Source organism: Seriola dumerili, unplaced genomic scaffold (assembly GCF_002260705.1).
Source record: "Seriola dumerili isolate Sdu_G_001 unplaced genomic scaffold, Sdu_1.0 BDQW01000025.1, whole genome shotgun sequence".
Classification (NCBI taxonomy): domain Eukaryota; kingdom Metazoa; phylum Chordata; class Actinopteri; order Carangiformes; family Carangidae; genus Seriola; species Seriola dumerili.
In genome coordinates, this window is record NW_019174280.1 from 20,037,316 (window position 1) to 20,060,448 (window position 23,133).

Sequence of the window (23,133 nt, forward strand, 5' to 3'; positions counted from 1 at the left end):
TTTGTTTATATTAATGTAAATATATTAATTTATTATATATATATATATATATAATTTATTTTAAATTAATTTAGTTTTGGAACATGTCAATAAGGGTAATAAAACTTTAAAAGACTATGACTCAAAATCGCTATTGCAGTTGGCACAAATATGCCATTAGTTTAAACAACCTTAATTCGGAATTTCACCATGGTCATTTCTCAATTACTCTTATACAGGTGATATTTTTTAACTAAGCAACTATTGGTTAACTAAGCAAACAAGTTACTAGTTAAAAAAGTTCAGCCAGCTATTGCAATGGTAATGATTGACTTGCTAACTTTGTAACAAGTTAATCAGCCACAAGTGCCTTCTGTCTGTAAGAAGTTTTCTGTCAGATATGACTGAAATGAGGAAGAAGTCAGCTTGACATTAGTTACTTGTATGTTGAGATCTCTGATCCAAGCATTATGTTGCAATACTGCCATCTACTGAAGTACTTGTTACTCCTGCATTTGTGATGTATAAATGATGATGTAAGAGCTGTTAATTAGAAGCACAGATACAGATTTGTGCTGTGTTTTTTACAAAACACAAGTCATGTGACATTTTATGAGTCATATACACATCACAACACAGGCCATCTAAAGAAAAAAAACAATATAGCACTTATATTGTGATGGTGATAAAACTGTGTTTACTGTGTGCACAGTGCACTATGTGTATCTTAACAACACTGAGTCATGAGTGGACACAGCCTTGCCCTAGTGAACACAGTTTCACAATAATTAAGATTTATGGAACAGCACTAGCAGCATTTTATAAATCTGAAGACTGCGTGTGCATATTTCTATTTTGTTCATACTCACAAATATCAAATATATAAATATAAAAATATACATGGAATATAAATTTTTCTTCTTAATGCAAGAAGTTTTGTTAACTTTACTGGTAATTTTACATCATATTCAAGACCTTTAACAACATAGTGACCCTGGCCCTTGAGCAGAGGGTCTGTGGCCTTGGGGCAGTTTCATTTCACTGTAGAAATTGTAGGATCCATCATTGAGTCATTATTGTAATTGGGTGAGTATTAAGTAGACTATATCATTTATAGGAGTCGAGCCTTAATTTATTTATTTTTTAAGATTTAAGTGTTGTCTTGTGCTCATTTTGTGACAGAGCAATCATTTAGTCAACATAGTGGAAAAGCAATGGTCTGTGTGGTATCTTATGAGAAAAAACACTTTCAATATTGTATGTTTTTATTCATAATTTACAAAAATAAATGATTTGAAAAAATAAATCTACTGTACATTGAAAACTCAATGAATACACACATTATTTCACAATAAGCATCTTATTTAGCAAATGTTTGGAGCTAATGTTTCACTGCATTACTAGATCTTTGTTTCAATTCACAATCTTTTTTAAAGCACAGTGCACATTAGACAGAAGCTGAATTATCAGTGAAAACAACAATTTGCAGCAACAACATTGCAGGTCATGGAAATTATGTTTTCAGTTTGTGCGTATGCCGTGGCTGCTGTTAAGCTAATACGAGTTATTGATTGGCCACACAGCTAGCAAAATTCAATTTAACTTTTCAGACAATGGGCAAAATACATTTGCTTACACCCAACAGACCATGATTTTATGACAGCACTTGAACTTTTGCTGATTTAAGTTATCGGGCATAAGTGCAAGTGGCTAGCAGTTAGCAGACACTGTTTTTCCAGCAGTGTATATGCATTTAAATTAAGATTTTATAAGATAAACCTCATTTATCTGAACAGGTACAGTTTGTATTATTAGCCAAAACATTACCATTCCACTCTTTGTGTTTCAAAAGGCCTCTGAACCAGCATTACCAACATTCACCTGAATGATATGTATCTCATCTGTTTGCATCTCATATTTAAGTCTTTTTTTGGCTGCTGGTATATGAGATGGTCTTGAATCATTTGATCAAACATTTTCTTTTTTCAGACAGTGGGTTTTGTTTATGATATAAAAATGGCACATCAATAATCCCTGCAGGTATGCAGCTGGGCCAACAACCTCATTAGCTGTTGATATTTGGTTGAATGTAGGTTGTGACATCAGGTGACCAAAATTCAACGTCAGGACAACGTTAAATGCCAACATCAATTTGATGTAGAATACTGACAACAGCTGTAACTAAGTAACTAAAACCAAAATCTTCTGAACGTCTAATGCCAACACCATCTTGATATATAAAACATATTTAATCAGCATTCAATTTGTGAGCAAAACTCAACGTCAGTTAGCCGACAACCCAATTTTCATTTCCAAACGATATTTAACATCTGTCTGACATGAGAGTCCAAATTCTTTCTGACATTACATTGATGTCTAGTGGCCGCTGGGATGAGACTAAATACTGTAGTTTCCAAAGGAAAATGTGCCAATCTTAATGTCTATCAACTCCACACAAAAGATCTAAAATTGTGACTTGTGTAACTAAAATAAATTATAGATTTCAGCTTTAAATATGGTGACACATTGCAATAAAATACAGAAAAATCTGAGTTATTAGTGTTGATTGTGAAATCAGCTACTTTTCACTTAAGTTGTAGGATGCTATAGCTACTTTAAATTAGATCATCCTATGACTTATTTAAAAAACGTATTGATCAGGAATTACTAGTGAACAAAATGCTTCCTTCTTACAAGTTCCTTTGTTACTACTCTGGCTTGTGTGATCTTTAAGTGTTACCAAACACAGCAGCATCAACTGTTTCAAAAATACCATTTCGCAGGATGAGAACAGTGATCTTCCTTTGAACATCTTCACTACATACTTTCTTGTTGATTTCAAAACATGTTTGTCGCACCACCATTTACATTATCATTCCAGTGAACTTCAACTTGTCATAAAAACCTAGTTTCTGATTATCTACTGAAAATGAATATCTCACAATGTACTCGAATGAATACCTGACAAATCTTATGAATATTTAAATCATTTTATGTACAGATTGTTGTATTGATTCAGATATTGACAAATGACTCTGATGCACCTCCGCTGTTTGAGCTGGCAGCTTGTGAAACATGGTAGATATCTGAAAGACATACAACACATTTTTGATAAGACAACAATTTCGAAGAAGCAGGAAAAGCTGCTTATTGTGAATTAACTTACATCTTCTTCCAAGTAGTCGACTTATAAAATTTGTTCCACTGAATGATGAATTGCCACCACTCGTACTCTATAGTAGAAACAGGGAAGTATGTGTAAAATACAGTGAGTTAATGTAATGATTCTGCCACATTTATATACAAAGAAAAAAAAAGGATCATATCTAATAGTGTAAAATCACTTACTCCTGTTGAATTAGAGCCAGTGCCGGTGCTTGTTGTAGGTACTCTCCTTGAGAGGATAGAACGGATCTACAGGCACAATCAAATTTGTGTGAATGTCAAAATCCATAGTGATAAACTATTATGCAATTTCAGGACGTAATCAGTGAGACTAGCACTTCAAAAAGTTAACAGTTTGCCATTTTGAAAAATTCGGTTTACAGTGTGTTGTGCTAAGAGGTAGAGGAAAAGACTTATACCACGCTCATATATTTGCTTACAGCACGGCACTCTCCGTAAACCGAATCAGCATAAGAGTCTTGTTTAGTAATTACAAATCAGAAATGATGCAATTCAGCAATTACATACAGTTAAGCCAGTGTTCCCCCCCAAAAAAACATAGTTGAACAACGTATTCTTACTTTTCAGCTCATTATTTACTGGCTTGAATTTTGGATACTTTACCTGCATTTTGCTTATAATACTTCTTTACTTGTTTTACTTTTTTAGTTTTTATTTGGCACAAACATTCACTTGAACTCAAGGATAAAATTATTTGATTTGGGTGTTCAGAGGTCAAAGGTCAAGGTGACTGTGAGCTCATAAAACATGCTTTTGGCCTACAGCTCACAAATTCATACGTTAATTTTGACACAATTTAACTCAAATGTCTACAAGGATAAAATCAAGTGATGACATTTTATATCAAATGGTCAAAGGTCAACTTTACTGTGGCATCATAATGTTCTGCAAAAACTCAGGAAGGGGAGATTGTGACCATATTTCCTGCAACTTGGCTGGTTGGCGGAGGCATACAACTGTGAGGCGCTAATTCTATGTTTTTGCCGACTATTCCTTTAAAACCAACTCACCTTTGAGTCGAATAGTGTCCCAAACACTAAAATGAAGAAACCCTGAGGAAAAGCAGATATACACAATTGTTAATCATGAGAACGGAAGAACACAAAATGATTTATTACACAAAAATACTGTAAACATGTAAAATATTTGTAAACATTAAATTACAACTTTTGTATTTCAGCGGGTGCAAATACCTGTAGTGAATTGAAGAATGCGAAGGCAATATGGATTCCTTTATTTGTTGGTGACACCATGGTTCCCACTCCCAAAGACCAGGTCAGTCCAAATAGAGGAGTCAAAATGATCACACATCTTGTAATGACCACCAGTGTATGTTTTTCATCTGGATGGGCAGTGGTTCCCGTGCCTCTTCTCAGCATTTTGAACAAGACCACAACTACGATTAAAATGTTGATGAAAACTATGGTCAAGGCAGGTACCACCATGGCCAGGAGGGCCTTTGTCTCATTCCAGTTCAGCCAGCAAGCATCAAATTTCCTGATGTATCCATTCCCTGGTGCTGTGACGGCAACAGTAATAACAGCAATAATCAGAGGGCAGCCATAGCCTAAACAGAACCCAATGGCCAACATGGTTGCCTTGGACATGTGTGAGAAGACCATGACCGTCCGGTAAAAGAGCAGAAGTCCTGACACGAGCATCCAGAAGAAAAGAGAAAGGTAGAAAAAGTGCATGAAAAAAGTTGCAGTGCTACACGGTGCAAGTGGAACTGCATGGTCCTCCCCTGGGTTTTCAAGGGGGTTCTTCGCTATAGAGGCGCCGATGAGGAAACAGATGTCGGCGATCAGCAGAGACAGGGCAGTATTGACGATGGAAACATGACGCATGAACGCAGTGCTATTTCTGGTAATGGCTTTCCAGACACATCCTTCAATAATCAGACATATGACTAAGCTTGCCAGAGATATCCCAACTCCAACATAAGTGATTATATCCAAAGCTACTCTCAGAGATGGAGGGATGTTCGTCGCCATCAGAATGGAGAAGGAGGTCAGGTGGTTACAGCGGCAGGTTACTGTATTATTTTTGTCTGAAACAAACTCGCACCCTTCATCATCCCACGCTCCAAGATTATCGAAGAGTGTGAAGTTCCAGAAGACACACTGTGGGTTCAGCGTCAGGGAGTTGTTCAGCTTGTCGTAGCTCAGACTGACATTCCTAATCGTTGCGTTTATCTTGACGAGCACCACAGCTGCGTTGATGGCGTTGTCACTGACAGTTTCATTGCTGGTGGCGTTGAAGAGGCTGGCATCAAAGGTGGAGTTCCGTAATGGCATGACATTATTAAGGGTGGACAGGGTGATGGTGGTAATGGAGACTTTGTTCATGTTGGTGTTTGGAATATCTATGACGATGCTGGAGTTCAGGTCTGCCCTGAAGGAGTTGTCAAACGTGGTTCTGTTGAGCAGGATCCGTGTGGTCGCGATGGAAAACTCCCCGACCAATTGATCTGAGATAGTCTCCAGAGAACCCAGTAACGCTGAGCTGGAGTTGCGGGTTTCATTCGCATTCAGAGTTGCCCAGGACTCTCTTGCATCCTCACCAACGATGGCATCAATAGTGGATATTACATCCTGCAGATCAGGAGACATTTCACTGTCAGGGTACAACCTCATCAAAAAGAACATTTGCTGCCATAAAACAAATATCCTTTACTAAAAGTGGAAGGTTAACTTACATGCATGACAGTTTCATTCACAGTAGTTGAAACGGTTGCGACGGTGTTAAGGATGTCAACGACAGCTGATATGGTTGCAGATGAATTTGCAATTTTTGTTTGCTGTTGCTGGACAGTTTTATTTAGATTCGCCACAAATTGTGGCACTTCCTCCTTCGCCAAATCCTGAAAGAAAGAAACATTAACACAGAAATCTGTGACACCACATTGTTAGTATGACATTGACAGCTCTGCATGACAAATGCAGAGATGTTTCTTTCTGGCAACAAGAAACTATTACAAACAAGGGAAGGCTGTCCTGCTCTTGAGAGAAAGGTTTAGATTAGAAGTCTGTCTTAATACAGTTTTCATATTCTATATATATATTGCTAATTGTAGGATGTGATAAAAGTCCCAGTGTGCAGAAGCCAGTGGTTTGATTTATAAAGTTAAAATCAGTTTTCAGCAGCCTTAGTTTGCCACGCTGAAAATTACAGTAACATCCAAAGTTACAGTCTTTTTAGTGCGATATTTGCCAAGATAGTGTTTTCTCTCCTATCTACAATAAAGGGATACGTCCCAGTACTGTGGATTTTGTGCACTGTTGTTGTACAATGAAGGAATTGCTTCACAGCCAGCATGAAGAGGAGGACCAATTCATCTTTCAATGTATGTATAGCATCTGAGTTAGACTAACATAAGTAGTTAATATCCGCAGGCAAACAAGCAGTGAAGGTACTGTCTGACATGAATGAACCAGAATGAACCAGACAAGCCCCGAAGCCCAGGAGTGGTAACATCATCATCGGCATACAGGTGGCAGTTGGGTAGAGGAGGAAATCACCTACCTGTGAATCAATTAATAGTTCCTTGATTTCTGTTACAATGCAGGTATCCTCCTGAAGTTTCCACTCTCCTGTTTCCTGGCAGATCGCAGTCTTGCTTCCCTCTTGACCTTGAGCACACTCTATGCTTGATCTGTCACCTGCTCGCCCGACCCCGTACTGAGCGTCGTCACACCTGACATCTTAACAGTTAAATAATCAGTTAGTGAAAAAGACCTTAGAAACAGCAAAAGGAACAGCATTGTTATATTTGAAAAATTGCTCTTACCATCTTGGAAAATGGTCATTGTCATTGTCATTTCATAACTTCTAGGGTTAACTACCCTACATATAAAAAGTAGTGTTTTTTGTGGTGATCCACTGCAGCTTCCTAGGTTGTAATCATGCCTGATACAGTTGGCTTCTCCATCATCAATAGGAACTGTGAACATTTAACAGTGTTGTTAATAAGATAAACTGTTAACAGCCATGTCCAACTTCACAGCATGGCTAGAATGAGGAGTCTTACCTGACTCTAATCGGTTTCCATCTAGAAACCACTCGACTGTGAATGGGCGCTGTACACAACACGTTAGTGGTTGCATCGCTTCGTTTTCACATCTTACGTTAACTTCACTCTGTAGTCGCACAATGGGAGCTTGTTTGATATTAGCTTCTGTTACATCTCCCTCTTGGAAGAAACCCAGTGCCATGATCCTCAGGGTACAACTGTAGTATCCTGTGATCAAGAGAAGAAGGTATTAATGACTGCACAGATATAATGTAAAATAAGGCAAAATGGGTAATTATCAATATGTCAGTATTTCACTATAGCTGTGAAATATTTTTATACTTCTTTATTCCATCTTACTTTTAAATACAAACTAAACATTATAACCTTCATAAAGGAGGATTTACTGCAGGACTGTTGTATTAGACTACATCAGTGTTACCTAGATGTTCCTAATAATTTGCCAGCTGAGTGTATATGTATTGCAGAGTCCTGACTGGAATGAATTGGTTGCTTTTTGGTGCCGCCCTCATCTGGGAACTGATACACCAGGTAACCTAAAGATGTTCTTTAGTTTAATAGTTTTATCATATATTATTATCATCACTGTATAACATGTTTTACCCCCCCCCCCCCTTTAAAATGTAACACATTTACTCAGAGACATTTTAACTGACTTACATTGCACTTTTATCTGAGTACATTTTTACTGAAGTAATTTTACTTCTACTGTAGTAATATGTCTTTTCAGCAACAGCAGTGTGGCTGTTCACATGCTGACGTGCTGCTGGGTTTTTAATGATGTTCTCTTCCCAAATTACAATATATCTGATGGTATTTCTTAGTATCAATATCATGACCCAGCAGCAACCTCCAGGGATGAAAAATGAAGCCAACATGGAACTGCAGTTTCTCGAATGACCACTTGAGGCTTCACAAGGAAGTCGCTCTCCATAGACTAACATGTTAAAATGCAAATTTACTGCAGAGAGAACATGTTTACAGCCAGGTACAAAAAAGGTTTTGGTCTCTATGCCTTATTTCCCACTTGATGACCACTGTAGGGGGTGTGAACTTTTCTATGATTCACTGATTTAAATTTCATTAAGGTTTAAAGTAATGCATTATTGAGGGTGTGGCTGCTTTGAGTGACAGGTGGGTGCTGTGACAGTTAACTAACTGCTTGGTGTCACTTCAGCCAATTTGAGTCACTGAGGCACTGTTGGTATATGGTATATGTGTCTGAGCTCACTATAACGGGCTTGTTAATTTAGTTAACTAGTTAATTAGCCAGCAAATGACTTAGCCTTGGGGTAGCCTCAGGGCAACATGCCCAGATACCCAGCTGTGCTAACAATGCTAACTGGAGCATATGCTTGCCACAGTTGTTAAACCAATGAACCAAAATCTTGGCTCCACACATGCACCACTTTGGATTAGTTAGGAGGAGTCAGTCACTGCAACAATTGTGACAGTGGAGCAGCTGCTCTGAGCTTCAGAATCACTCTTCAGAAATCTATGGGTGATGTCTATGGAGGCTACACCCATGTTCATATACAGTCTATGATTATGACACAGAATCCAGCTTTTTATGGTCTAAACTGGGCAACTATTGTACTATACAAGTTGTATAGTGGTTTTCTCATTAGTTAACCAATTCAGCTAGCTCTGACTTACCCCTATCAGCAAGAATGACGTTGTTAACTTTAAGCTTAGATATATTGTCAGAAGTAGTTATTTCCATCCTTCCATCATCTTTAATTTCCCGTCCTTTAAATTTCCATGCAGAACTATCAATCTTTCCCACATTCATTTTCTTTGGAGGGCCACATGTCAGCGTCATGGTGTTCCCAGTATAAGTGAGGTTAGGAATGCTGATTGATGTTGGACCTTTGGATAAAGCAAAATTGATCAGTAAAGAATTCAGTCAAGTTAAACAAACAAAAAATGAAAAACAAACTTAGAGCCTTTTTAAACTTACTCCTGTAAAATGCAGAAACTGGGCCAATGACAGGGGCAATAGCAAGCATTGCATCAGGAAGATTTTTAATTGCATTGGTTATTTCACCAGGGACAACTTGTGTTGTCTCAACAACAAAGTCTGTAATTACGCTTCCTTCACTGTAAGAACAAACAAAAGCCAAAGTTGTGATGTGGAATGTGGTAATTATAACTCCTGTGTCTGAAATACTGTTAATGTCAAAATTACCATACTGTACCTGAATCTCGTCACAGAAACACCGATATATCCTGAGATTTCTTTATACAGGTCCTCTAGCTGTGGGAGAGATACGGTCATTGATGTCAACATCTGAACACAAACCACTGAAAATACAAGTTAGGATTGAGTATGGTGTCAAAAGTGCACTTACCACTGGAAGAATACGTGATTCAAGGGCCCTGTACTCTGCACTTGTTGGATCATTTAATTCTGATGTGTATTCCATGTCTAATCTAATTGACATTTCCAGGTCAATTCCTGTTTGTTCAAAAAAATTTACTTAATTGATTAATTTATTTTTGTGATGTAAGACTAATAAATAAATAAACAAATAAATACTCCAGCTGGCACTTGTGTTCAATGCCATTTAATAAAACATCAGATTTTTTTTTTTGGTCAGTAAAACATTACCTCTAAGCTGTGTTGGTGAAGTGGGAGTTGCAGTGGTCGTCGAAAGGGCACTGGTAGTAGCTGTACTGGTGGTGGTGGTGGTGGTGGTAGTGGGAGAAGTGGCAGTGGTGGTAGCTGTAGTAGTAGTGGTGGGGGTAGTGATAGTGGTAGTACCCATAGTAGTGGTTGTTGTGGGGGAAGTGATAGTAGTAGTAGTAGCCGCGCTAGTAGTTGGAGTAGGTGTGGTTGGAGCATCTGACGTTGTTGAGCTGATTGTGGTATTTCCGCTGGTCACATCAGTAGCTGAAAATACCACAGTTCAAATATCATTACTTAAAGTCTCCCTTAAATGTTGCATTAGAAACATTTAAGAATAGAATCATTTTAGGATCATGTATTACCGTTGTCAGTTAAAAAACACTAAATTATTAATGTCCAGATCAGTTAAGCACTTACTTGTTACTGGTGTTGTAGCGACTGTTGTTGTGCTCACACCCGTTGTATCTACTGTTGTTGTGCTCACACCCGTTGTAGCACCTGTTGTTGTGTTCACACCCGTTGTAGCACCTGTTGTTGTGCTCACATCCGTTGTAGCGGCTGTTGTTGTGCTCACACCCGTTGTAGCGGCTGTTGTTGTGTTCACACCCGTTGTATCTACTGTTGTTGTGTTCACACCCGTTGTAGCGGCTGTTGTTGTGCTCACACCCGTTGTAGCGGCAGTTGTTGTGTTCACACCCGTTGTAGCGGCTGTTGTTGTGCTCACACCCGTTGTAGCGGCTGTTGTTGTGTTCACACCCGTTGTAGCGGCTGTTGTTGTGTTCACACCCGTTGTAGCGGCTGTTGTTGTGCTCACACCCGTTGTAGCGGCTGTTGTTGTGTTCACACCCGTTGTAGCGGCTGTTGTTGTGTTCACATCCGTTGTAGCGGGTGTTGTTGTGTTCACACCCGTTGTAGCGGGTGTTGTTGTGTTCACACCCGTTGTAGCGGCTGTTGTTGTGCTCACACCCGTTGTAACGGCTGTTGTTGTGTTCACACCCGTTGTAGCGGCTGTTGTTGTGTTCACACCCGTTGTAGCGACTGTTGTTGTGTTCACACCCGTTGTAGCGACTGTTGTTGTATTCACACCCGTTGTAGCAGGTGTTGTTGTGCTCACACCCGTTGTAGCTACTGTTGTTGTGTTCACACCTGTTGTAGCGACTGTTGTTGTGTTCATACTTGTTGTAGCGGCTGTTGTTGTATTCACACCCGTTGTGGTGAATGTTGTTGTGTTCACACCCGTTGTAGCTACTGTTGTTGTGTTCACACCCGTTGTAGCGGCTGTTGTTGTATTCACACCCGCCATTTTATAATTACGTATGTTAAATTGAAAAATAAAATCTGACATGTTTGAAGAGGTGGCTCAACGAAATGCTTTCTACAGAACTCACAAACATTTTGGAAGGTTTGGAAGCCATTTTTTACAATGCTCAATGATATGTTGTATCTGTGCTCTGTCTTATTCTGTATACTGCACTGATATAGCTCCTCCACCCATTTTGTTTTGTCTTTTCTCTGATCTAATATACAGTATATGAAGATGAACAATTATTTTCGAGCACTTACTTGTTACAGTTGTTGTTGTTGGTGTTGGTGTTGTGGTAAAAGTTGTTGTGTTCACACCTGTTGTTGAATCTGAAAAGATCATTTTGTAATTATACAGGTTAAACTGAAGAATAAAATCTGACACATGAATTTTAAACACCTATTAACAATGTAAGAGATCCTAGATCCTTAATTGAATCTCAAAACCTACTGTTAATTCAATTAAATTCATTAAAAGTTATTTATCCCCAAGGGGCAATTTTAAGGGCACATAGATATGAAACACACAAATACATAAAAAACACACAACCAGTGCAAGACAAATCATACACAATGACATGAAGAAACAATATCAGTGCAAAAAACAAAAAAACTATCATTAACCGTGATTTATGATATTTATAATGAGAATGCCAGTAACACAGGAAAATGACATTACTAGTGCAAATACATAACTGTGCACATAAATGGCATAAATAGAGTTGATGTAAGACCTCACAATCATAAGTAAAATCACTTACTTGTTACAGTTGTTGTTGGTGTTGCAGCTGTTGTAGTGTTAGTATTTGTTGTGGCAACTGTTGTTGAATCTAGAAAAAATACATAATGTCTAAAGTACAACTCTTCAAGTGAAGATTAAAATCTTTAAGCAAATATCAAGCAAATTTTAGGCCACCAATGTGCCAGTGGCATATATTATTGCTAACAATAAAGCTGGATCAAATACTATGCTTTAACATACATATTAGTAACTGTAACATATGTTATTTTTAAGCACTTACTTGTTAAAGTTGTTGTTGGTGTTGTCGTAAACGTGGTTGTGTTCACACCTGTTGTAGCGTTTGTTGTTGTATCTGAAAAGACAGTTTTTTAAATATGCATGTAAAACTGAAAAAATCTGCCTACTGTTACAATTATTTTTAAGCACTTACTTGCTGCAGTTATTGCTGATGTCATGGTTAAAGTTGTGTTCACACCTGTTGTAGCGATGGTTGTTGAATCTAAAAAGACCATTTTACAATTATACACGTTAAACTCAAGAATATAATCCAACAAAGTCATTTTAAACTCATTTTAAACAGTTTGACCTTCAAATAATTCTAAACCTACTGGTAAATACAGGTACAAGTTATAACAAGGAGATATAATGTCAGTGTCACGGTCTGTCTGAGGGAACTTGTTCTTTTGTACTTATGAACATAGTTTAGACTCTTTAGTTTGGAATTTTGGTTTATTTCCTGTTTTATTTTGAAACCACTGTGTGTCGTGTGCTAGCTTTACTTCCTGAAGATATTCATATTATAACAGTAAGAATTAAACACTTACTTGTTACCGTTGTTGTTGGTGTAGCAGTTGTTGTCGTGTTCATATCTGTTGTGGTAAAATGTGTTGAATCTGGAAAAAACAAAAAATATGCCAAATTACAGCCTTTCAATTTATTCTAAAATTGACTGGTGAATACAGTTGTCTGTGACTTTACGTCAAACTTGTTGAAACAAGGAGAAGTGATGTAAGAATGATTTAAAAGCACTGACTTGTTACAGTTGTTGTTGGTGTTGCAGCTGTTGTAGTGTTAGTATCTGTTGTGGTAACAGATGTTGAATCTAGACAAAAACATGCATAAAGTAAAGTGGTGAATAATTACTTCTTATTGTTAACTACAGTTGTTGGTGACATTGTGGAGGATGTTTTGTCCTTAATTCTGAATTCTTGTTTTTAGGATTATGTGTTATTTCTTACAATGCAAGTGCAATCTTTATAAATAAAATCAATAAATGGTAATGTTTGTACCATACATGTTATATGTTAATTTAAAAGTATAGCATTAGTCACTAGGGCTCATTGATGCATGCTTATTTATTACTGTTATTGTGTGCTGCGATAGTGGTCAGATTGTTGTGCAAAAAGTTAAACCTTTAAACATTAACTGAAACAGTAAAGTCAATATTTGATGCCAGACATATTTGACAATAATACATGCCAGTTACAGCAATTGGGTTTGGTGTAAAGGTTGTTGTAGTGTTTGGCGTTGTTGCAACAGTTGTGGTTGTTACTAAAACAAAGAAGTGATCAGAAACAAAAAGTGTCTGTATAGCTTGGGTCACATAATAGAAGCTCAATCAGAGTGGAAAAGGCATAGTAGAGACAAGCAGTGGGCGTAGCCAAAAGTAATTTCATACCATCTGGAGGACTTGGTGATGGACAAATGAAGAGTTCTGTTTGAAAAGAGTAAACATTAAATGCACGTATCTTAAATGTAACTGAGGAGTGAAAGATTTCATATTTCAGCTCCTACCTGTCCATGGCTGGCAGTAAGAGCCATCTGGAGGAATGGTGTTGATGCATCTACAGCTGTTGTCAAATCCTTCATAACATTTGCCATAAGTGGAACACATGTGACAAGGCCAAAGAAACTGCTCTTCACATCTGCATTGATGTGTCGTACCATTAGGGTAACAAACTGCAGAGAAAAATCATAATTAAAGAGAATGTAAAAATATGGTTTTCAGCAAACAAGGATTAATTCTGTTGATGTGTTACTGTTGTTACCTGTAGAAATGTTGACCTCAGAGATTTGTATGTGGTTGTTGATGCTGATGGGGGAACTGATGTTGTTCACAATGGTCCTCAGTTGATCGATCAGTGAAACATCTGAGATGTTCAACTCAACAGAAATGATGTACTCATAAACAACTGGAGGAGCTGCAGAGAAAGAAATCAAACAACATGTAAAAAGTAATGTTAGCTGATGGTCATAATATTTATTGATGAAATATCCTGTCAGGCTTACTTGTTGGTGGAGAGGGTGTTGATGGGAGACAGGCTGTGAAGTCTGTTGGGTGATTGAAAGATCTTTGTATCAGTGAAGTCACTTTCAGTTGACAGGAGGAGCATGGATAAGGTTTGATTATGCTGATTACACTCAATGGTTTTCAGCCTCTAGTCACTTACTGTATTGGTCAACAGGCTGGCAATATTGTCCATCAGGAGGAAGAGCATTGATGCAACCACATGTGTCATAGGTGCTATTGTCACAGGATCCATACGTTAAACATTGGTCACATGACCAAATGTATTGATCCTCACATCTGCACTGGAAACCACCGCTGCTCGGAGAGCAAACTGAGATAAAAAAATAAAAAAATAAATAAAAATTATGAATTCCACTTAAAGGAAATGTTTCTGAAACATTTCATACACATCCAATGATAACCCCTATGTATAAATGATAGGTTAGCTGTCAATAAAAATAGCAGACAGACAAATTTCACAATTATTCAGTGAGGAAAGTCAAACATTTAGTAGCTAAAATGATTTTGTTAAACCACAATGAAAAACATCTTACCTGTAGAAATGTTGACCTCAGAGATTTGTATGTGGTTGTTGATGCTGATGGGGGAACTGATGTTGTTCACAATGGTCCTCAGTCGATCGATCAGCGAAACATCTGAGATGTTCAACTCAACAGAAATGATGTACTCATAAACAACTGGAGGAGCTGCAGAGAAAGAAATCAAACAACATGTAAAAAGTAATTTTAGCTGATGGTCATAATATTTATTGATGAAATATCCTGTCAGGCTTACTTGTTGGTGGAGAGGGTGTTGATGGGAGACAAGCTGTGAAGTCTGTTGGGAGATGAAAGATCTTTGTATCAGTGAAGTCACTTTCAGTTGACAGGAGGAGCATGGATAAGGTTTGATTATGCTGATTACACTCAATGGTTTTCAGCCTCTAGTACAAAGCGGAGGTTTTCACAGAATAGCACTGATGTATCCACATGTGAGACAGATACAGGAGTATAGATTGTACTAACTTGAACATAATAATTGAAAAAGTGGTGTCATCTCACATTTGAGGGAAAGACATTGCAATGTAATCATGCATCTCAACAACAGATGGCAGTGTTTCCAAAGGTTTCCTTCTGACTGAAGCAAGCTCCTGTCTTTTGTTAACTTGAGATGCAGCACTCACACAGAGACCCACAGAGCTAGTCATCAAAGAACTGCTAGGAAATAGTCAGTGTCACTGATATATACTGGCTTTAATTAAGTAATTATTACAGACCAACTAACTGCATAAATCAACATGCTGGTAATACAGGAAATACAAATGCACTGAAGGGGGCATCATGAAGGAAGAGCTGAAAATGTTACAGTCTTTACTTTCATGTTTCAAAGCTTTGACAAACCCTCACAGCCAGGTAAGAAACTGCTTACTGTATTGGTCAACAGGCTGGCAATATTGTCCATCAGGAGGAAGAGCATTGATGCAACCACATGTGTCATAGGTGCTGTTGTCACATGATCCGTATGTTAAACATTGGTCACATGACCAAATGTATTGATCCTCACATCTGCACTGGAAACCACCGCTGCTCGGAGAGCAAACTGGGGACAAGCACAGATTAGACTTTTTAAAGACGTGTGATAATAAAACAGAACAGAACAATACTTTCTCATTATATTCATGGTATGAAAACATGTAACAACAGTGTGTCTACAGACATTATTTCTACCTGTAGAAATGTTGACCTCAGAGATTTGTATGTGGTTGTTGATGCTGATGGGGGAACTGATGTTGTTCACAATGGTCCTCAGTTGATCGATCAGTGAAACATCTGAGATGTTCAACTCAACAGAAATGATGTACTCATAAACGTCTGAAGAAGTGAAAGGACACAATAGAAATTCAATGGATTATACATTATCATAATTCTTGTGTGTTTTCTTATGTAAGTTAATCCTGTAGCCTCCACTGAGTTTTACCTGTTTCCAGAGAACATCCTGTAAGGTCTGTAGACAGAGACAAAGAGTTGTTGCTGATGAAAGTGTCAGTGTCACTCATGAGGTCAGAAAAAGGAATTCACTGATTTAAAATAACAAATATGAAAACTGGGATAAGTGTGTGACGGTAGCACTCACTTTGATGCTGTATTGACTGACAGTATTGTCCATCTGTGGGAATCGCTCTGATGCAGCTGCATGTGTTGTTTGTATCACTGTCACATTTTCCGTAGGTGGCACATTTGTCACAAGGCCAAAGGTAGTCATCCTCACAGCGGCACTGGAAACCAGCGCCATCTTGGCTGCAAACTTTAGGAAACACCACATATCTGTTCTTCTTCAAAATGTAAAAACAAATATCATAATAAAATCTACCCTCTGAAGGCTGAAATATTTGCTCTTACCCGTAGTTATATCAGCTGTTGAGATGTTTACTTGCGTGTTGATTTGGGCCGGAAAAGTTATGTTTTTCAGGGTGTTTCTCAGCTGATCTGCATCTGTAGTCTCCACCTCAACGAAGATCTGGTATTCATAAATAATTGGCGGCACTGTTGAAAAAAAGGTATTAATTAAAATCATGTGATGACATCTGAGCTAACCTGTGATCTTAGATTTTAATATCTACTGTTTTAAAAAGGGAGAATAGCTTCTTTTTTTTTTACATCTGTCTTCTAATTACCCAACCCATTTACAGATAATATCATATGACATATCATTCATTTGAATGCAAGAATTCACATGTTGCAACCGACCCCACCCTTGGGGACAGTTGCATTAAATTTCCCCAATTAACCTTTACTTTTGTCTGAATAAGCATAATATTCTGAAAATATGTATTGTTTTTCAATAATATTAAGTGTTATCTATTTATACAATAATATTCATCAAAGAGCAGTGTCATCACTCCAGCATGTTTCTGTTTGGAGGAGTATAATTATCTACTTACCAGTAAATAATATGTCAATTTGCGTGATGTTGACAGAGTTGCTGACTCTAACAGGAAAACTGATGTTCTTCAAGGCGTCCGTGAACGGTCCCACCAGTGCAATGTTGCTGACGCCGACTTCCACTTCGAGCATGTATTCGTACACCTGAACAACTTCTAGCAAGCAAAGAAACGAGAAACAGCATTTTATGACAGCACCTGAAGATTCAGTGTTTAATACTTATGATTATAAAAAAAAAAGATGAGCTTAAAGGAAGCATTTAAAGTTTCTCTCACCTGTCTTTAGCTGGCAGTATTCTCCATTGGTTGGAATACTGTTGATGCATCTGCACGTGCTGTTAGTGATCGCATCACAGGCTCCATATGTTATACAGTTTGTGTGTGACCAAACATACTGATCCTCACATATGCACTGGAAGTTGGTGCCATTTGGGTAACACACTAAAAACACATAAGAGCAAAAAAAAACAAAAAAAAAACAGTGAGCTGTGACAAAGAAAACTGCAGTAGTCAGATATTTTGCGACCTATTTTGGTTACATAAAACAAAATGAAACATAATATCACTGACAGGCCGCCGGTGTTCGGTATCTGCAGTCACAGGGCAGGGTAAAGTCTCCTGTGCTGCTCAGCCACTGCACGATTTTATGTTTTGTTTCTTGTTGAACTTTAACTTGTGCATGTGTGCACAGGCCCTCACTACACTACTACTATTTGCAACCACTGTAAATTTCCCCTCTAAACTTCTCAGATGGTTTGGTTCATTTAAATAAGTGTCTGAGGCCCAAAGAGTTAAAATTATACAATAATTTACAAAAACTAATATTTACAAATATTAGAGAAAAGTGCAAAAAATGTGATACTGGAGAGCTGCTGCTTCTGTTTTCTATTTATTTTACATTTGACCATGAACTCAATGTGTCTGGGTACTTTATACATTATTGGTAGTTTTAAGAAAAAAAAAAGAGATTCTGTACTGTACTGGGAGCAAATTAAGGGATTTAAGTACTGAAATATAGTAATAGCTATATTCAGATTTGAACATGGACTGAGCCTAATGGGGCCAACAAAATCTGTAAGACTTTGCATCAAAAAAGCAGATGTGAGCTCAAACAGACTGGACAGAGGACAGAAACTGCATTTAGGAAAAGACACTTGCACCAGCAGACGGTCCAGTCTTACCTGTGTTGATGTCAATGTGCGTGACATTCACAGTGGGACCCACAGCCAGGGAAAAGGTCCTGTTGTTCAGCAGTCTCCTGAGATAATCCACTGCCCCAACATCTGTCACATTCAGCTCCACCTCCACTTCATACTCAGTCGGAGCTTGCTGAGCTGCAGGAACCAAAAAATTCCAATCAAATTTCAAATTAAAAGTCCTCTAGCGTTTCAGTGGACAGAAACCCCTTTATTTCTTAACAGGGCTTTTATTGCTGTGCTGCAGTAAGCGTATTGTCTCTTTTCCAGTTGTCATTCACATGCTATTCAGACAACTACATTGCAGGATACTTATTTCCCGCTGTGCACAAGTCATACTTATCTAAACTAATCTCCTGGCAGCAGCTTCATATCTAACAGACTGATATGAGTATCAAACGTCTCATCTTACTCCTGGTGAGAAAGCAAGGATATTTACCAAACTGTTGGTTCATCATATTTAATGATTCTAAATTGTTGTACTGCCCATTTCTTCTCTGTCTGGTGTGAGGTAGACAGTCTTCTTCTGTTTCGCCTTCCTGAAGCAAAACACAAAAATAAACAAACAAACAAAAAGCACATCAGGTTCAAATTACCGCCTGGTGTTTTTTATCAAAGCACAAGCTCCATATTTTCTGTTGAGTAGTGTAAATACAGCAGACCTACCGGTGAAACCAGACATGAAAACTCAAAGATGTTCTGTGTTCCCAAAATAACAAGTGTCACGACAAGGGCAAAGATGGTCAAGCCATTCTTAGATATGGCCATTCCCTTCAAGAAAGAGAGGCAGAGAGGTGCAGAAAAGAAAAGAAATTATATGGTGAATCATTGTTTTACAGCCTATCGTTACACGCAGCGGATGTGAAACTTCTCCAACAGGTCACACTTTTGACATCTACTAACTACTGAACAAAGAAAAGTCAAGTTAATTATTAATGAAAGTTTAATAACATAATAATTAATTCATTATATCATTTTAGTCTTGTAGCTGTGGTTTCAGGGCAAATCCAAATTCAAAACATGGACTTTGACACTTCCTTCTGTACCACATACACCGATGCAATTATTATATTATATCATATTATAAAAGCAGTTCCAACTGGCGACGTCATTTGAACGGTGCGACATTTGTTTTGGCAGGTACTGCAGATAGTTTGTAAACCACACTGACAGGAAATAAACCAGCTGTGGGCCAGGGATTGTTTGTCTGTTGATTTGTTGCATCTGTCAGTTGAGTACTCTGCACATTTATTTACTCCGTGGCAGGATTCAAATCACAGGGTAACGTGCAGAGTGCAAATGGACCCATTTGAGAGAGACAGCTAACACTAGCTGGACCCCATTCCTTTGTATAATGTGTGATGAATGCGGGATTAGCTGGCGATGACTCAGCAAGTATTGTAAACACATAATCCCAGAGTAAATATACCCAAAACAGTTTTATCCTCTTTTGAAAAAAAATGGAAAAATAGCCCCAGTATCAATATAGTTTCAATTCTCTTACGTACAGAAATGTAATATATGACACATATGTCACCTATAAGGGGAGATATTATTAAGACATATATACATCCTCTGAATAAATGAAGATTTTTTTAACATATATGAAATACCCATAGTAAAATTTGTACAGTATATCAAAAAATACCTATGAATTTTTATATAGTTTAACATGTTGAGACTTTATATGTTAACAATATATATGTAATTTATATATATGCAAGTTTATTGAAACAACATACATAAAAAATTCCTATATGCTTATGTATGTGTTTCTTATTGTTGTCCTGTTAATTTTAAACATGTATATCTTCCCATTCTGGGAAAGTATTCTCATATAATATCAACATATATTGACTCTGGCTTTGGGATGGGTAAATATTTATGCAACATACTGTATGTCTATAAACATACATACATAAACATACATATTTGTGTGAGCTAGACATGTATGTCAAGATATGAAATTGTTCTAATTTTTACATATATTTAATAAATGGAAATTCAATATACAGTATGTACATATATTACATTTGCATATGGGTGACCCTGTCAACAGTTCTCAGGAGAAAGTAGTTCCAATGAAAAACACAGAAAGAAAGGTCTGGCAGCAGAAAATCAAAACTATCAGAATGACCAGGTACCAGCAACTAGAGGCAACAGAGAGTCCATGTTATAGGTGAAGCCAGGAGGTACAGACATGTGACCTTTTTTGGCTCCTGGCTCATAATCAAGATACCACATGCATTTGTTTAGAGATAACAGGCCTCACATTGTTTTCCAGTATACACACCTTTAATGGCTTGTCCTCTTCAGGGGAACTTTAGCAGCATTAAACAGAGACGCTCCCACATAGCGTTGGTTGTGAATCAACAGAATCCAGCGCTGCTTGATGGCTCAGATTCATCATGTTATAGACACCAGAATGGAGATCTGTTCAGAAATGGAAGAGGGTGAGAAATGCATGATGATAGTTAAAATGTATCATCTACTCGTGTGTTTCCAGTAGCACACACATATTTTCTTGAGGTGTTGTAACATGGCACAAAGACACATTGTGTACTGACACCTCTGTCGAGTCAGCGAGGACATCAAAGGCAGTGACATATCATTAAATGTTATTAGTATGAGGGAACATGAATTGGTTCACAGGTGCAGCACTTGACAAAGAAACTACTGTGATACCAACACAACAAGTCTTATTAGTGTGGAAAACAAGAATGTCTTTTACATCCCTCAGTCTTAACAACATCCACCTCACTTTTATCATTTGTCTATCATCTGTCCCTGAGGCAGCAGATTATGGAGCCCCAAAATTGACAGTGCAGTGTGTGTGCCTGTGTGTGTGTGTGCTTGTGTCCTTGGTATTGTGCCAACATGTGTGATTTAATGTCTCCTTTCTCATGTCAAATAAATCAAAAACTAAAATGTTTTAATGAGAATTTATGAGCTACCTCAATTAACTTGCTACAATTGTAGCAGGTTAATTTTAGTTATGTAATTGTAGCTAGCTTCAATGCAGCTAGCTACAACTGCATAACTACAATTAACTTGTCAGCTGATACGATTTAGCTTGTCACTCAGGAGAACCCAAATCATCATCACAAACTTCAGTGCAGTACTTTGCAGTAAAACACAATTACAATCACATTGCACATGCTGTCCAACATCTTAAAAATTGCATTACAGTTCTTTACAGCAGTGGTTCTCAAACTTTTTCACATCATCGACCCCTAAACTGACACAAATTAGACCACGGACCCCCGTCTGGTAAGACTTTTGCTGTTAGATGTTTTATTACAGAAAGTGTTTAAACCCATGAACAAAATAGCCATACACTCTGTCACTGTGTTACTTATGGATGGAATTACAGTGAAAAGAAATTCTTTTTGCTGGGGACCCCCAGGAACCCTCTCAAGGACCCCTGGGGGCCCCTGGACACCACTTTGAGAACCACTGCTCTACAGAATGTTTAAAGCAGACAAAGACATGGAGGGAGGTCACCATGTTCAGGATGCAAGAGAGAAAAACAAAACCTAATAGTAACTAATAATATAACCCAATATGCACAGTAAGCATGAAAATACGTCAAGAACCTCTCTGGTCTGGTCTTGGGTTAGTAAAGTTGTGTTATTGAATTTTATCTTACAGCAAGTCATTTTACTTCATTATGTTCTAGCACTAATTACACTTTCACAGAGAATAACAGAACCCGCCGAGTATTGCAAATACAAATGTAAATACTCGACAAATTCTGCCATCATTTTTGCTAAATTAGGGCAGTCGTCAACATTCCTCCCCCTGAGTCTATAATTACATGAGTACTTAGTACTCATGGGTTGGACTGCACCCATCTTTGAACTCGGTCGTCACACTTAATGACACACAAGTTTTGTGACAGCATCTCACACAGTTGTGATGATATCATAATGACAAAATTTGTCCACAAACAGACAGGCAGAGAGTACGGGAAACACTCTGTGAAGTTTCCGCTATATCCCGCCTCTTCTCCGTGACATGATGACACACACACACACACACACACACACACACACACACACACACACACACACGAAATCTGAAATGCAATTAGGATAAACTGGGAAAGAAAACCGCACTGCTAGATGGACAATATCAGTCTGTGCTGAAATTTCACAGTATATTCTAACTTTCAGAAAAACATGTTGATTCTTGTGGACAAATAAAAGTGATTTTTCATCACAGAATAATTGTCTTTGATCAGTATTGCCTTTGAGCATTGATAGCTACATCAACCTAACAATAAACAGTATTTTCACAGAACACACACAGCAGACATTGTGCAGTTTAAGTCAACAAAAGACGCAAATGAGTCAAAGCAAACAGTGGCAAATTGTTTTTCAGTGTTACCTGCCATTTCACACGCTCATACACAGACACCATAGAGCATGATTTCTATATAATCAGAAAAGAGGTCAACCTGTAAACAACCAGCTCCCTCAGTGAGTTCATTCCTGGAAAACACCTAATAAAACATTTTCCCTACAAAAAAAAGCCTGTTCACAGAAAAATGTAGATCATGGTAAATTTCTTACCATAGTTAACGTTTTCTCTCTGCTCTGGTGTAACTGTTCCCCTTATGTGTTCAGAAGACACACTTCATTACAGACTCCTGCAGAGTGTAGAGGCTGCCAAACCCGTATCTTGAACTATGGGAAACATGCTGCGCAAAAAACTTCCTGAAATATAGTAGGGGACACCCACTGCGCTGGCAGTGGCTCAACAGGTTTAATTATTCCCTGAGTTTCCTTATCAGATTTTAACAGCTTTTTTCTCTTTGTAGCTGTATACATGTG

The 23,133-nt window shown here is 37.9% G+C and overlaps 1 protein-coding gene across 1 annotated transcript; it reads right to left on the reverse strand.

Annotated features, from left to right (window-relative positions):
* Positions 1 to 1,296: 1,296 nt before the first annotated feature.
* On the reverse strand, positions 1,297 to 20,500 carry LOC111237167 (adhesion G protein-coupled receptor F5-like). Its single transcript, XM_022766150.1, has 30 exons — positions 20,443 to 20,500; positions 18,284 to 18,436; positions 17,379 to 17,543; positions 16,561 to 16,704; positions 16,295 to 16,465; positions 15,889 to 16,032; positions 15,590 to 15,760; positions 14,716 to 14,868; positions 13,920 to 14,072; positions 13,816 to 13,830; positions 13,666 to 13,675; positions 12,696 to 12,764; positions 12,302 to 12,370; positions 12,152 to 12,223; positions 10,822 to 11,105; positions 10,245 to 10,775; positions 9,810 to 10,091; positions 9,546 to 9,656; positions 9,397 to 9,451; positions 9,159 to 9,298; positions 8,855 to 9,067; positions 7,196 to 7,405; positions 6,956 to 7,108; positions 6,691 to 6,869; positions 5,864 to 6,028; positions 4,359 to 5,759; positions 4,176 to 4,217; positions 3,328 to 3,393; positions 3,146 to 3,212; positions 1,297 to 3,065 (listed from the first exon to the last, which is right to left on the reverse strand). Exons 1-30 carry the CDS (start codon positions 20,498 to 20,500, stop codon positions 2,995 to 2,997), a joined length of 5,517 nt encoding a protein of 1,838 aa, XP_022621871.1. The 3' UTR covers positions 1,297 to 2,994.
* Between the last annotated feature and the right edge of the window lie 2,633 nt (positions 20,501 to 23,133).

Bases quoted from the DNA above. Each gene is read 5' to 3' on its own strand.
- LOC111237167 (XM_022766150.1), bottom strand. From the start codon at position 20,500: ATGTCTGTACCTCCTGGCTTCACCTATAACATGGACTCTCTGTTGCCT. The intron at 14,869-15,589 runs GTAAGCAGTTTC...CTTTCTCTGCAG, and splicing joins CCAGCCTGTTGACCAATACA to CTCCTCCAGTTGTTTATGAG. The intron at 10,092-10,244 runs GTAAGTGCTTAA...TGGTATTTTCAG, and splicing joins CGCTACAACACCAGTAACAA to CTACTGATGTGACCAGCGGA.